We start from the raw sequence: 15,699 nt of genomic DNA, 5'->3' as shown, positions 1-15,699 counted from the left end.
AACGCTTAAATTAATAGTCGGGCCCTCTCCGCCCACTGTTCTGAGATCATCTTCTAGGCTTCAAGGATCCACATGTTTGAAGTACCCTAAAGGGCGCCCCAGCCTTATATAAATAAGAGAGAGTTCTTTCAAGCTTAAACCATCAAACTGGAATCAGCTCAACCACAAGTAGACAACAATATGATCAGGAAAAAGTACCGTTCAATGCCTGCTCTCTCTTTCCTGTCCCTTCTTTTTTTGAAGATTTTCTTCTTTGAAATGGGAATGGCCAAGAATTCGACATCTATAATCCCAGTGAATGTAGGTGTGGTTCTTGACTTTGACAATGACTTGGATGGCAAGATTGGGTTGAGTTGCATCAATATGTCTCTCTCAGACTTCTATGACACTCATGGTGATTACAAAACCAGGCTGGTCCTCATCACCAGGGACTCCAAGAACGATGTTGCTGGTGCAGCTGCTGCAGGTTCACTCTCTCTCCCTCCTCTTTCTTGATTCCGTAGTCAGCTTGCTTCGGTTATAAATCATTGCTCAAACTATGTTTCATGTATGCACTAAGGTTAAAACCCTCCTCCCGTTAAATTTTATACGGATGATTCATGAGAAACTTCTATATCACAATCTCTCATTAAATCTAAAATGATATCGTGAACCTTAATCGAGCTGTTTTAATAATACATCTCGATTATTATATATATATATATATATATATATATATATATATATAAATGATATCGTGGAGAGCAAATCCATCACCTACTTAGCCAACACCTAAAGATTTAATGCTTGTTATCTAATTAAACCTATTAGTTCACTATATATGATTATGGACCAAGCTAATAAAATTATTATATATCATTATATTTGACCACATCATTTTATTAATTGATGTATTGTTAATTATGTCATTTCATAATTATTATTATATTATTAAATGTGAAAAACATTATAAAAAAACTAAAAGAGAGATTTTACTGTACTTTTTTTCACAAAATATTATTTACTATAATAGTGTTTTTTTATTTTTTTTAATCTAATCTATGTTTTTTTTCAATTTCAATTCCATCCTTTAACATTATGTTTATTGGGGATTGAATTTTATAATTTCTTTTAATTTACTTTTTATAAGGTTATCATAATATCATAATTTAAATCTTGGATTTGACAAATTATCTCAGTTAACTAAAGTTTTTTTCTCCTTTTTTTAATTGGTTTTTTTCTCTCTCTCTAAATTTCATTATTTAACATTGGATTGATTAAAAATTAAGTTTCTTGGTTTACTTTCTATAAGGCTATTCATGTCTCATGACTCGAGTCATAGGTTTGGTGGGTTAACCCAGTCTGATTCAAGTTGTTTTTTGTTTTATTTTTAATCAATTTTTTAGTTTCAATTCCATCATTTAATATTAGAGTTATTGGGGATTGAACTTCATATTTGTTTTTCAATTTTTTTATGAGGTTATCCTAGTTTCATGACCTGGACTACGAGTTTAACAAGTTAACTGACTTGAGTTTTTTTCTCCTTTTCCTAATTAACTTTTTTTTCTTTTAATTTCATCCTTTAACATTGGGTTGATTGAGAATAAGTTTTATGGTTTATTTTGGTTTGCTTTCTATAAGATTATTCCTATCTCATGTTTCATGTCATGAGTTTGATGCGTTATCTTGGACTGACTCGAGTTGTTTATTTGTATTGTTTTTTTAATGGATTTTTTAATTTCAATTTCGTCCTTCCATATTAGGTTTATTGAAGATTGAGCTTCATAATTTTTTTAATTTAATTTTTATGAGGTTATCCCAGTCTTATGATCTGGGCTGCGAGTTTGATGAGCTAACTTGATTGACTTGATTTTTTTCCCCTTTTTCTAATTGAATTTTTTTCCTCAACATTGGGTTGATTGTGAGTTATGTTTCAACATTTGTTCCGGTTTGCTTTTTATGAGGTTATTTTCATCTCATGAGTCGGATAATGAATTTGACTGGTTAACCTAGGTTGACTCGAGTATTTTTTGTGCCTTTTTTTAATCCAAATATTTTTCAATTTTATATTTCAATACTTGGTTGATTGGGGATTGAGCTTCATAATTTATTTTAATTTTTTTTTCTATTGGGTTATCTAGGTCTCATGACTAAGATCGTGAGTTTAGTAGTTTATCTGGGTTTACTTAGGTTATTTTTTTTAATTGATTTTTTTTAATTTCATCCTTCAATATTAGGATTATAAAAAATAAAAATATAAAAAAAACAAATACATGTTTAGAAGGATAGAGACGGACACACAAATAAATTTTTTTTCTATAATAATTAGTGCAGCTGGGATTGAGATCAGTGGACATGATACAGGATTGGATTAGTGACGCAGGATACAACAAGAAACAAGGTTTATTATTGCTTAAAACCCTTAAAATAACACACAACAAAACTGTAAGGAAGAAACTCTTAAATTTTTAATATTTATCTCAAATATATTGATGTAGGTGGAAGCTAACAAGACAATAATAACACAAAAAACATGAAAGTTTTAATGAGTAAAAATAGTTGAAGATGTGAGCCTTTCATTCACAGTTGTATTCCTGAAAAATAAATATATGATGACGCTCTTTTAAATAGATCAGAAAAATTAACTTATCTCTATTAGAAAACAACTTAAAGTCTAAAGGCATAAAAATAATTAAAAGAAAATAAATAAATAATCCAAAAAATCATAGGAACAATTATAAAACTAGTCTAAATAGCAATTTCTAAACCTAATTATGGGAGATCAAATGGTCTGAAAAACAAAAAACAAAATAGTTTCATGTAGAAAAACTGCTTATTACCTGGAGAAATTTGGGCTTGATCTAGCTGCCAGATCTCTCATTATCATAGTTTTAAGCCACTAACCTGGTCTGACACGACTAAATTTTATTTTGAATCTAGATCTATTCTATTAGTCTATAAAAGCATCTATTGAACCATCTATATAGTCTGTTTGGTTAGATCTTTACTTGGCTGCATCAGATATCCCAGATCACATCAATGAAAGGAGATGAGGTGTGCTGATTTTTAGATTGCTGTGTCTTATCTTTGTTTAGGACGGGCAGGAGAACCTCAAATGCATAGTATAATCCATTCCTTGATTTCTCTGCATAACCACTATATTAATGATATATCAGAAGTCTAATTTAATATAAAGTGCAAAAAAGTCATAATTAAGTCTCTCTGATTGATCTTTACTGATTATTGAAAATAATTGATCTATACGAGTAATTGTTTTCTTAATCCTTTTACAAGTACAGCCCTGGACCTGATAAAAAATGTTGAAGTGCAAGCAATCATAGGCCCAACAACATCAATGCAAGCCAATTTTGTTATTGAACTTGGAGAAAAAGCTCAGGTGCCCATTATATCATTTTCTGCATCAAGTCCTTCTCTCACTTCCATCAGGAGTCCCTTCTTCTTCCGAGCTACCCAAAATGACTCAACTCAGGTGAATGCTATAAGTGCATTAGTTCAAGATTTTGGATGGAGAGAAGCAGTACCCATCTACATTGACAATGAGTATGGACAGGGAGTGATACCTTATTTAACTGATGCTCTGCAAGCAGTTGATGCTCGTGTACCGTACCGGAGTGTCATTTCTCCATCAGCCACTGATGATCAAATTGTTTCAGAGCTTTACAAGTTGATGACAATGCAAACTAGAGTTTTCATTGTGCACATGTTTCCATCTCTTGGCGCTCGGGTTTTTGCCAAAGCAAAAGAGATTGGCATGGTGAGTGAAGGCTATGTTTGGATCATGACTGACGGTCTAACAGCTGAATTTTTTAGTTCACCAAATGCTTCTGTCACTAATACAATGCAAGGTGCATTGGGTTTGACACCTTATGTGCCAAGAACAAAAGATCTCGAAACTTTTCGAATTCGGTGGAAAAGAAAATTCCAACAAGATAATCCAGATATTGTTGATGCTGAGTTGAATATTTTTGGCTTACGGGCATATGATGCAGCAACAGCTTTGGCCTTGGCAGTTGAGAAAGCTGGAACTGCAAATTTAGGCTTCCAAAAGGCAAACGTTTCTAGCAATTCATCCACAGATCTTGCAACTCTTGGGGTGTCTTTAAATGGTCCAAACCTCGTTCAAGCTTTATCAAACATTACTTTCAAAGGTCTTACAGGAGAATATCTTTTCGATAATGGACAGTTACAGTCATCAGCTTTCCAGATAATAAATGTGAATGGCAATGGGGGAAGAGAGATAGGATTCTGGACATCAACCAAAGGGATTGTCAAAACATTGAACTCAACAAATAGTATGACTGCGTACTCAGGTTCTAACTCCGATCTTTCAACTGTCATATGGCCGGGTGATACAACTTCTGTTCCCAAGGGCTGGGAGATTCCAACGAATGGGAAGAAGTTGAGAATAGGAGTGCCTGTGAAGGATGGTTTCAATGAGTTTGTGAGAGTGACAAGAGATCCTAGTTCTAACAACACAACCTTTACCGGATACTGCATAGATGTTTTTGATGCTGTTGTCAACGCATTGCCTTATGCTTTGCCTTACGAGTACATCCCCTTTGCCAAGCCTGACGGCGAGCCAGCTGGAACTTACAATGATCTCATATATCAAGTGTACTTGAAGGTAAAACTTTCACCAACCTTTTCCTGTACTTGATCACATTCAGTTTTATATCTGAAACAAGATTTGAGACAGATTCATGCATGCAAATCTAATTTTTATTGATATCTTGTTTCTTTTGCTTGCTATCAACAGAATTTTGATGCTGTAGTTGGAGATACAACTATTGTTTTCAACAGATCCCAGTATGTTGATTTTACTTTGCCTTACACTGAAAGTGGTGTCTCCATGATCGTCCCTATTGTGGACAACAATAGCAAAAATGCATGGGTTTTCTTGAGGCCTCTGACATGGGATCTCTGGGTGACAAGTTTTTGTTTCTTTATTTTCATTGGATTTGTGATCTGGGTTCTTGAACACAGAATCAATGAAGATTTTAGAGGGCCTGCTTCGCATCAAGCGGGCACGAGCATCTGGTTTTCTTTCTCAACCATGGTTTTTGCACAAAGTAATTTTCCTTTCCCTTTCCCTTTTGAATTTTTCTTCTTTCGTTTAACATATTTGTTTTAGTGTCTCAAACACCAAATTGACTTCATCTTTATTATTTTCAACTATGATTGCAGGGGAGACAGTTGTTAGCAACTTCTCTAGAGCAGTGGTAATCATATGGTGTTTTGTTGTGCTGATTCTCACACAAAGCTACACTGCCAGTCTAACTAGTTTACTTACAGTCCAGCAGCTGCGGCCTACAGTTACTGATGTAAACGAGCTCATTAAGAAGGGGGAGTATGTAGGCTACCGGGGGGGTTCCTTTGTTCAGGGAATCCTATTAGATCAGTTGCTTTTCGACAAGTCCAAGCTCATTGTGTATAATACCACAGAACAATGGGATGACCTTTTATCAAAAGGAAGTGGAAATGGTGGTATTGCTGCTGCTTTTGATGAAGTACCATTTACGAGGCTCTTTCTGTCGAAGTATTGCTCTAAATATGCGGTGATTGATCCTACATTTAAAACAGGCGGTTTCGGATTTGTAAGTACATTCACCCCTCTCCATTTCTCTCTATGTAATGTAAGTGCAAAGTTTGTCAACCCTGATAAAGACTGGCTTGCTGCTTTGTGTTGCGATTTTCAGGCCTTCCCTAAAGGTTCTCCTCTGGTACCAGATGTATCAAGGGCAGTTCTAAACATGACAGAGGGAGATAAAATGAGGGAAATCGAGAATGCTTGGTTTGGAAAACAAAGCAATTGTCCAGATTCCAGCAACTCGGTTACATCTAACAGCCTTAGTCTCAAGAGTTTCTGGGGCTTATTTTTAATTGCTGGAGTAGCATCCCTCTTAGCTCTCATTATATTCATGGTCATGTTTGTCTACAAGGAAAGGAAAGTGTTGAGGCCTCTAAATTCCACAATTTCCATAAGGAGAAAAGTCAGCAATTTCTTCAGGATCTTTATTCAGAGGGACTTAAAGTCCCATACTTTCAGAAAAAGTGGGCTGGATGACCGCAATGGCACTAGTCTGCCTACTATGGGTGCGCCGAGGCCATCGGCCTCTTCAGTTCAAACTAGTTATTTCCCTGGAGATGGAGATCAGTCTTCTACAGAGTTTGTTGATTCCAGTCCAGATAGTCAAACATCTCAAGAGGTAGTAATAAATATTGATCAACTTACAAACCCAAATCAAGAAAGACTAGCAGCTTTTGAAGTGGAACATGATCACAATTGACTTTCATATGATACCATTGACAGTTTGACAGTGGGAAACTTATAGACCTGTAGATGCAGTTGTAGCATTGTAATATAATTGTCCAAAGGAACATGCAGGAGGCAATACTATAGAATACATATTACTCTGTTTGATTTCCTCGTTTGTGACACTGGAACTTCAAATTCTACTATTGAATTACTATATATAACATATTTATAGCTAGGTAGGATCAAACTGAGTTTCAGAATTCGTAAATTATTATCACAAATTATAGATTTTCTTCAGCAATTTCCCAAGATACTGTGGAAATGCAAGCAGTTGCATACCTTGTTTGCGGCCAAATAAATTCTACAGACTTTCCAGAGAAATTATGTTGTGAAAACGAAAACAAAAGCATTAACCAAAACTAAGTTACCATGTTTTAAAGAAACCCCCCTCATATTTCCAACCATCTTCATGTTTTTGTCTGGATTTTTATTAAATTGTTTGGAACAAATTAGAGGATGAAGAAAAGGTACCCTTCAAAGCATGTCGTTCTGGTAATCTTGTTCCTTTCTTTAAGGATATTGTTCATAGAAATGGGGTTGGGCCAAAACTCAACAGCATATGTTGGAGTGAACATTGGTGTGGTTCTAGACTTGGAATGTTTTGATGTCAATATTGCTTTGAGTTGCATTATAATGTCCCTCTCAGACTTCTATATGCCACTCATGGTGACTACAAAACCAGGCTGATCCCCACCACTAGGGACTCCAAGACAGATGTTGTCGGAGCAGCTGCCGCAGGTCCTTCTCTACCTCTCCATTTTTTCTGGTGTCCCTTTTCTTATACCTTTAGCTGTTAGTCATTGTCTTGATGGCATGTACTTGTCTTACCAACCTGATCTTTTTTTGCTGACTCCCAAATCAAGAATTGAAGGTTTGTATAAACTGAAGTGCTATATCAGATGTCAAACAATTATTTCAATCTAAAAGCTTAAACTGTTATGTAAAGTTTCAGGATATGATTTATATTATTTTCTAACACATCCCCTCAAGTAAAAGTCATTTAGGATTGAAACTTACACATGTCCATATTACCTTGTGTTTAATTTTTTTTTATCAAATAAATAGGGATGGTGAGATTCGAACTCGTGACCGCTTGGTTATCAAGGCTCTGATACCATGTCAAAGAACCATTTCAACCTAAAAGTTTAAGCTGTTAGGTGAGATCCCAAGATATGATTTATATTATTTTTTAATATCAAATCAGCCCAGGAATTTCCAGCGAGACCATGAGAGAGAACGGGGAGAAATCAGTTTTTGGTGGCTGTCAGAGGGATGGTCTGAGGTAACCGTTAGCATGCCATTGGGGTTTCGATGATGGGTCTGTGGATAAGCCAAAAAGAGATGCATAACAGTGGTCATATATTCGGAGGCGACTTCCCTCACTCAGCTGCCAGTGGTTCTTCTTTAATTTAATTAAATACAAATATAATTTCAACAATATTTTTAATTAAATAGATTTCCTAGTATCGAGGATAGTGGCACAACTGGGTTTTCACGGTTCTGCTACTAGTAATGGTGTTTGGATTTTGGGAAGCGATCGGATGGTTTGCGGGCTATCTGTCGGTTTGAAAGGAGGAAGAAGGGGACAGGGCATCAAATATATGTAATTCTAAATTTTAAGGTTGTCTTGCTTCTTAGGTGAAGGGTAAAAGGAATCTGTTGTTTTAATATTTTTATTTTGATGGGACAGTGCAGGTTGATAGCAATTAATATTTTATAAAACATTTTGTAATTTTAGATAATGCTTGAAATTACATTAATTATTGTTTTTTTAAAATATTTTTTTTATTAAAAAATATATTAAATAATATTTTTAAAATTTATTTTTTAAATCAAAACATTCAAATAATTTAAAAATAAAGTTATATGTGAAAACAAACATTAAAGATGTGGTTTAGGAATAGTCTTTTGTCAATGGTCCATGTACTTTTTGGCTTGGAAGTAGCTGTGGTGGTTTTTTTTTTAAGACACAATATTTTTTAACACAAAACACACCTCAAAAAACTAAAAAAACTTGCTTTTTATTAAAAAAAAAAAAAAGTTATTTCCCATCCAAACACATTTTTTAAGTTTTAATTCTTAGCTGGCTCTAGCTTGTGAGTACATGAACAAACAATAAAAATATTTTTTTAAAAAAATAACTATCACACAAACATAAATACTTTTTAATTTCATTTATTATTATAAAAAAACAATAAAATATTTCCTTCTCAACCATTGGTTTTGCACAACGTAATCTTCCTTCCCCTTATGAATCTCTTCTCCTGTTATGAAGCAGTACTCCAATATATATGTGTCTCATATGGTAGAAGCAAAAAAAATTTACCCATCAAATTTTAACATGTGTTATTTTTATTTTATTTTTTTATCTGAAATAAATAACTTAAAAAATAAATGAGTTTTGATATATTTCTTAGTCAATGAAAGATTGACACTAAAATTAGATATTCAAGATATATCTTGTCATAAATACAAGATCATATCAATAAAAAACAATCAATAAAATCATGTCATTTGATATTGAAAAAAAGACCTGAGAGCTCATATAAACCTCTATAAATAGAAGGTATCAACCAAGAAAGAGAAGTAAGGAATTTTTGGAGATACAAATTTTTTTAAAAACAAGCTTTTTAAACAAGATATCTCTTTCTTCAAGTATAGAAGTTCTCTCGAAAGTTTTTAAGCCTCTTTCATCTACGCTTGATAACTACAAAAAACAAATTTTTGTTGAATCAAGTCTAAATGCTCTATAGGAATTCTTTAACAACACTTTGAAGACAAATCAAAAGTACCCATTCAAAGCATTAAATCTCACTTCACAATACACACCAAAATTCGAGTTCTTGCAAAGCACAAATTTTGGTTTAATTTCACAAATAAATCAAGTCACCATATACTAAATCCAAGAGAAAAATCAAATGATTGTCTTATTTTTTTGAAAGAATATTTTAGATAGATATCGTACACGGTCATATATTTAATAAAATCATATATTTAATTTCAGGCTCTCTAAATTGTGTCTACACATGTCTCATACATCAAATTAACCAGTGTATGTTTATATTTACAGAAGAAAGTGTGGTTAGCAACTTGTCTAGAGTAGTGGTAATCATATGGTGTTTCGTTGTGCTGATCCTCACACAGAGTTGCACTGTCAGCTTAACAAGCCTGCTTACAGTCCAGAAGCTGCAGCCTAAAATCACAGATGTAAATGAGCTCATTAGAAGGGGGGAGTATGTGGGCTATCAGAGAAGTTCTTTTCTTCTGGAAATGTTGTTATAGAGGCTTGGGATTCGAAGAGTCCAAGCTCATGGGGCATAAATCTTACGAAGAATACGACAACCTTTACTCCAGAGGAAGTGGAAATGGTGGTATTGCTGCTGCTTTCGGCGAATTGCGATATGCGAAAGTGTTTTTGTCAGAGTATTGCACTAAATACACCGCAGTTGCTCCTACATTTCAAACAGGCGGTTCTGGTTTTGTAAGTTCACTTTCCTATTTCTCTGTTTTGCTAATGCTCATTTAAGTGCATACATAGTTCATACTGCTAGAAAATTCATATAAACCATTCTTGGGCCTCAGCGTTGAGATGATTCTTCGTTTTGTGACTTTCAGGTCTTCCCTAAAGGTTCTCTTCTTTCAAAGGGACGCAATCTACAGAATTTCTAGACAAAACGAACGGAATGACCAAAGTGGAATTAATCTGCCTGAATTTGTCACGCCAAGCCCACCGGTGGATTCAGCTACACAGAACTTCCTGGAGATCCATCCTTAATTGAGGATGACTCGAGTCCAACTACAGAAATATTAGTCAAGCTTAGGCATGATTCACATCTATTTTCTGAAATGCAGAACCAAACCCGACTTCTAAATAATAAGCTAACAGCGTAAAAAACTAATTTTTATTTTATTGAAAAAAAAAGGGAAAAAAACTAACACCAATACCTTCCTGTATCATATTTTTATTTAAAAAAAACAAAAAACAAAATAAAAAATAAGAAGGATACCAAACAGCCCCTTACATTATTATAGAATCTAGAGAATTGGGCTGAGGAGGCTGGGACTCGGTGCTTTTTATTTTTCAAATCTTCAAATATTCTTCTTATCAATCAACTTATTTTGTATTAAAATGCATTTACTCAAAAGGTCTATGAATAAAGAGGTCAAGAAAAAGATGACCCATTAATTATATGTAAGAAGACACTTACATTAATGTAATGTTGATGTAAGAGACTCCCACCTCACTTGGATGTGAAAAAGAAAGATTTTCGAACCCTAAAAAAAAAATTTCAAGGTACAAAGTTATAAAACTTTTTGAACGACCAATTGTAAGGAATTCACGATTTTCATTCTCTTATGACATATTCTCAGCATTTATTATACATGAGCTAATAATAAATATTTTTATTTTTAGAATTTAATGTTCATTTACTACAACTTCTTCCTATGAAATTACAGACTTAATTATTGAAGGTTCCAAACTCCCACTAACATGGTCTATTTTGCAGGAATCAAGGCCTCTGTCCCAATCTTCTGGGCCATCAGTTATGAAGAATAGAAAATTAACATGAATATGTGATCCACGTTCAAACACTCAAACGTTTAAAAACTCAGGTTACTTAGCATACTAGATTCTAGAGCATCATCACCAACCATTCAATTTTCGCATTATAAGAATTTTTTTTACAGCTTCCTAAATTCACATTCAAAGTGTTAACATGCGAGCACAATGTTCTAAGAAATTTCAGATATTAAATAAGTCATCCGCAATTATATGTATTTACAATTTGATAATATCTTGGAAAATTCAAACCCAAGAAGATAAGGGGCCGGGGAGCGGAGCCCCTTACCAACGACACCTTAAAAATTAGAATCTGATGCTAATGTAAACGCATGTACTTTGATTTAGTCAAGGTAAACGCAATGAAATAAGACAACAAATATCTTTGATTAGTATTAATCCCACTCCATAGAATCATACGCGATAAATCCATATATCCAAGTGCATCTGCTTTGCCTGTCTAATACGTGTGGACTGGAGGTGAGTGCACGTTTCTATAAACGCCACCAGTGATAATGTTGACCCAGATTTACTACATGACTGGTCTGTTAAAAGAAAGTCTCACGTCTGGCCTCCCGGTGGAGAAAAAAATTATATCTAATTTGCACTTGTTACGTGTTTCCCTTCAACTTTGGCCCTTGTATTAGACAGAGATCTGAAACATCAAAATTCTTCTTTCATCAAATTTTAAAAAAGGTTGCACAAATGTTGCAATTTATCAAAGGAAAAATTGCTAATTCAATCAGTTTTGTTTACAGGCATGGATGAATTTGCATAGCTTATCTAACAAAAATATGAACCATGAAACTCAAAGAAAAGTCTCGAGTTCATGGATTACCGAACGTTTCCTGGGACAGTTCCAGCAGAGAAGACAACTCCAGATCTGCTGAGGACAGCCTCCTTCCAACACGCACAGAAAACCCTGGCAAACAACTATGACCATTCTAGAGATCGACCGGACCTGAAACACGGTGATCTTTGTTAGTGTCAGCTACAAAGGGAGAAAAAAGGGAGAAAAAAGTTGTCGAAATCCAAAAAGCACCAGGCATGTTGGGAATCGAAAATGATGTGCAGGGGATTGATCACGGATTTGTGCTTGTTCGAATGAGATCTCTGAAGTAATGGAATGCAAAGAATCAAGTGAAAAACAAAAACTTCCAAATTGTAAGTTTGAAAAATGAGCATAAATTCAGAAAACAAAATCAGCATGCTAAGCAATCCAAGTTCCAAGTGTTTCGCAAACAAAAGAAATCCATCTTTTGAACAAACACATGCAAAAGGAGTAATCTAGTAATATTCCTTCATTAGAGCTTTCCACTACTTGCATTTTCAAAGCATTCCCGTAAGGCTTGACCCAAAAACCTGGAAGCAGCTTGCTTGTGCAGTCGAGTATCTCTGTTATAGGGCCCAGGCTCAAATTTCCAGTTGCGATATTGAAACAAAAATTATAATTAAAGGAAAGAACATTCAACCAGATAAATCTTAAAATTTAAGACTACCATTAATTAAGAATCATTTTTATTGTATTTTGAACTAACAATGCACTAAGCAAGCAAGTAAAATCCTCACGGTTCAAAAATCAGCCTAGACAGATAAAAGGGAATTGGGGAGGGGGATCTTTCTCCGAAATACAGAGCCAGTCAATCCCTAAATGAGACCAACAAAATCAAACCCTAAATGAAACCAGAATCAAGAGAAAGAATGGCACCGTTGACATGCTTTGATGATATCTAAGCAATGAACAAACACACAATCTTTTCTGTCTCCCTCCATTCCTTTTTTCGTAATGTAATTGTAATTTTGTCATGTAATTGTAATTTTATAGTGCCGAGGATAGTGGAACGACTGTGTTTTCACGGTTCTGCTGCTAGTGATGGTGCGGAGATATCTGGTGTTGGGATTTTGGGAAGAGATCGGATGGTTTGTGGGCTGTCCGTCGGTTTGAAAGGAGGAAGAAGGGGGCAGGGCATCTATGGGTTATCAGCTGGAGTTTGGCGTTGGCTTGATGGCGTGGAGGAAGAGTGTGGCACAGCTGGTGCGTCTGGCGCAACTGGTTCTCTTCTGGTGGAGGGAGAAGTGGGAAGGGGTAGACATGTAATTTTAATTTTTGAGGTTGTCTTATTGGTTAGGTGAGGAGTCTGTTTTCATTTATTTTTTTGAGTTGATAGCTATTAATATTTATTAAAACATTTTGTAATTTTAGATAATGTTTGGAATTACAATAACTTGAAATGGTTTTTATTTAAGAATATATTAAATATATTTTTTTATTTTTTAAAATTTATTTATTATATTAATACATTAAAATAATTTAAAAACAAAGTTAAAAAAAATGAGTTGCAGTAACATTCCCATTCATTGAAAAAAAAGATATGGTCTAGAAATAGTTTTTTGTCGCTGGCTTAGTTTGGGAGTGCTGAAATGATAGATTTGTTAAAATTTATTTTTTAAAATATTTTTTTATTATTTTAATATTAAAATTTAATTTTAAAAAATAAATATATATATATTTTTAATACATTTCTAAAAAAAAATTTCAAAAACAAATAACTTAATACTTTTTTAATCATAAATAAATAACACAAATTCTATTATTATTATATTAAAAAAAAAAAAACAAGTTTGCTAAACTCTGGGAGATTCGTTTTTATCAATATATGAAATAGTCTCGCCTCAGGTCCAAGTCTTGAACCAATTTATTAAAATGGTTGGCTTTGACTCTTCCAAATCATGAATATCCTAGCAATAACGGTGAGGAAACCACACTTTTAAAGGTCCACAGCTTTATAAATAAGGGATCTTTCCTTCCAAGCTTAAACAAAAATTATTAGCTAAGCTAGAGTCAGCACGACCATAGGTGGACAATAAGACGAAGAAAAACCATTGAAAGGCTGTTCTCTCCTTCCTTTTTAATATCCAAATCTTGGGTTCATAACCGGCAACGCAAGAGTGATATCATCAAAACGACACACCTATGATAAGCTTTAAAACATACATATCATAAAACAAATTATATAAAATACACAACATTTTATAAGCTTTTAAAATATATCTTTATCATATAAAAACAAAACAAGGGTTCATAATACTTGTTACATTATATAACACTCGAACTTTAGATAAAATAGTATAATAGCGAAGCACTCTAAGACAAATTAAAAGTAAACATCGCGGAAACAAGCAAGACATGCCAAACAAAAGTGAAGAAGGAGGAACAAACAACAAGATCAACCTACTAATATAAACTAAGAAAATGAAAATAATATAAAATGAGAGGTGAGTTCAACCAACTCAGTGAGGAAATAACATTTAATATACATCTTAAATATTAATAATTTATAAGACATACATATCTTAATATAAATATACATACTAAGCATATTAACATATGGTAGTGAAATACATGTTATAGATCAGATGACACCCAAAGATGATCTGATGACACCAAAGGTGACCATTTTGGGATAATTGGGCGCGCACATGCTGGTGTCTCTCTCACCAGCTAGGAATACAGATACGATGTGCATAAAAACTAACTACACTCCGTTAATATGGAGTTACTGACATGTTCAATATCCAGACATAACAGATATTCATATAATTATCAAAGCAACTGAATGTCATATCAAATATAATTAAAGCAAATACATATTCAAGAAACTAATGAGTACTTGGAAAATAAATCAACATATATATATATATATATAGATATTCAAGAATATCATCCATACTCATCATATAATCAACATACATAGTTTATGTATATTACATATAAATTAAAGATTATCCTACTCACTCGAAAAAAATATAAAAGTAAAAAAAATATTAGATGAACAACCCGAAAATTCTATGGAGATCGTTAGAAGAACCTACAATAAAAATACATAATAAACTAAAAAAACAACACAAATAAAAGATTCTAATGCATGCATATAAGAAAATCAAGTTTAGTCTACTAAGTTTAAGGATTAAAATGACAAATTTCCAAAAAAACAAGAACCAAAAACATGATTTTACCAAGATTGGAGGACCAAACTATAAATACATAATCATACTGAAATTTCATCCATAATCCATCCTCAACTTGGTCTAGAATCTCAATTTACGTTCTAGGGACCAAATTGTAAACTTTTCAAATTTTAGGGACTAAACTGTAAATTTTCCAAAATTGATGGACTAAATAGTAAATTACACATATCAATTATCAAAATGAGATTCATCACCCTTAACCTAATAATAATAATACCTAGAATTCCAAAATACATTTCAAGGGTCAAATTATAATTTTTCAAAATTTAGGGAATAAAAGAAATTTTCATAAATCAAGGACCAAAATTAAATTTTTTATCCTCAACTTCCAGAGCATTATGTCCATATTTTCTACCAAAGTTGAAACAAATTTCTTAACCCATAACATATTATCAAAATCATAACAAAACCCTAATATCTTCTTTAATCCTTCTATAAACAAACCATAATCATGAGTTAGCAAGGATGGGAGTAGGGGTGCTAAACCCCCAGAATTTAGTTGCTGCTTATGGGTTAGCAAGGATGCAAGAGGAAAATATGACAATCATGAGGAAATCATGGAGACCTAGTGCTATAAGGTTTCAAGGCTGAAACCTAACACCAACTCAGCCTAGGGCTGAAAACAAACCAGTTCTGGTACATAGACTCACTCCAGCACAGATGAAGGAAAAAAGAGACAAGGGGCTTTGCTTTAAATGTGACAATAAGTGCAAAAAAGAAACGCAGTTCAAAGAAGGGGAATGGGTTTACCTCCGACTCCAGCCATACTGACAGTCCAACATTGCAAGAAATA

General features: G+C 33.6%; 1 protein-coding gene and 1 long non-coding RNA gene across 2 annotated transcripts; one reads left to right on the top strand and one right to left on the bottom strand.

Moving 5' to 3' along the window:
• Positions 1–149: 149 nt before the first annotated feature.
• LOC118030154 (glutamate receptor 2.8-like) lies at positions 150–6,431 on the top strand. The gene is made up of 6 exons (XM_073406055.1): positions 150–466; positions 3,279–4,333; positions 4,397–4,493; positions 4,779–5,069; positions 5,185–5,594; positions 5,697–6,431. Exons 1-6 carry the CDS (start codon positions 181–183, stop codon positions 6,285–6,287), a joined length of 2,730 nt encoding a protein of 909 aa, XP_073262156.1. The 5' UTR covers positions 150–180; the 3' UTR covers positions 6,288–6,431.
• Positions 6,432–10,817: 4,386 nt separating this feature from the next.
• LOC118030149 (uncharacterized) lies at positions 10,818–13,007 on the bottom strand. The gene is made up of 3 exons (XR_004684286.2): positions 12,586–13,007; positions 11,716–11,838; positions 10,818–11,532 (listed from the first exon to the last, which is right to left on the bottom strand). It is a non-coding gene; the product is annotated as an uncharacterized lncRNA (long non-coding RNA).
• Positions 13,008–15,699: the final 2,692 nt, after the last annotated feature.

Source organism: Populus alba, chromosome 18 (assembly GCF_005239225.2).
Source record: "Populus alba chromosome 18, ASM523922v2, whole genome shotgun sequence".
In the NCBI taxonomy this organism is placed as follows: Eukaryota; Viridiplantae; Streptophyta; class Magnoliopsida; order Malpighiales; family Salicaceae; genus Populus; species Populus alba.
Note: the sequence above shows the minus strand (reverse complement) of the source record. Positions and strands in the feature narration are given on the sequence as shown.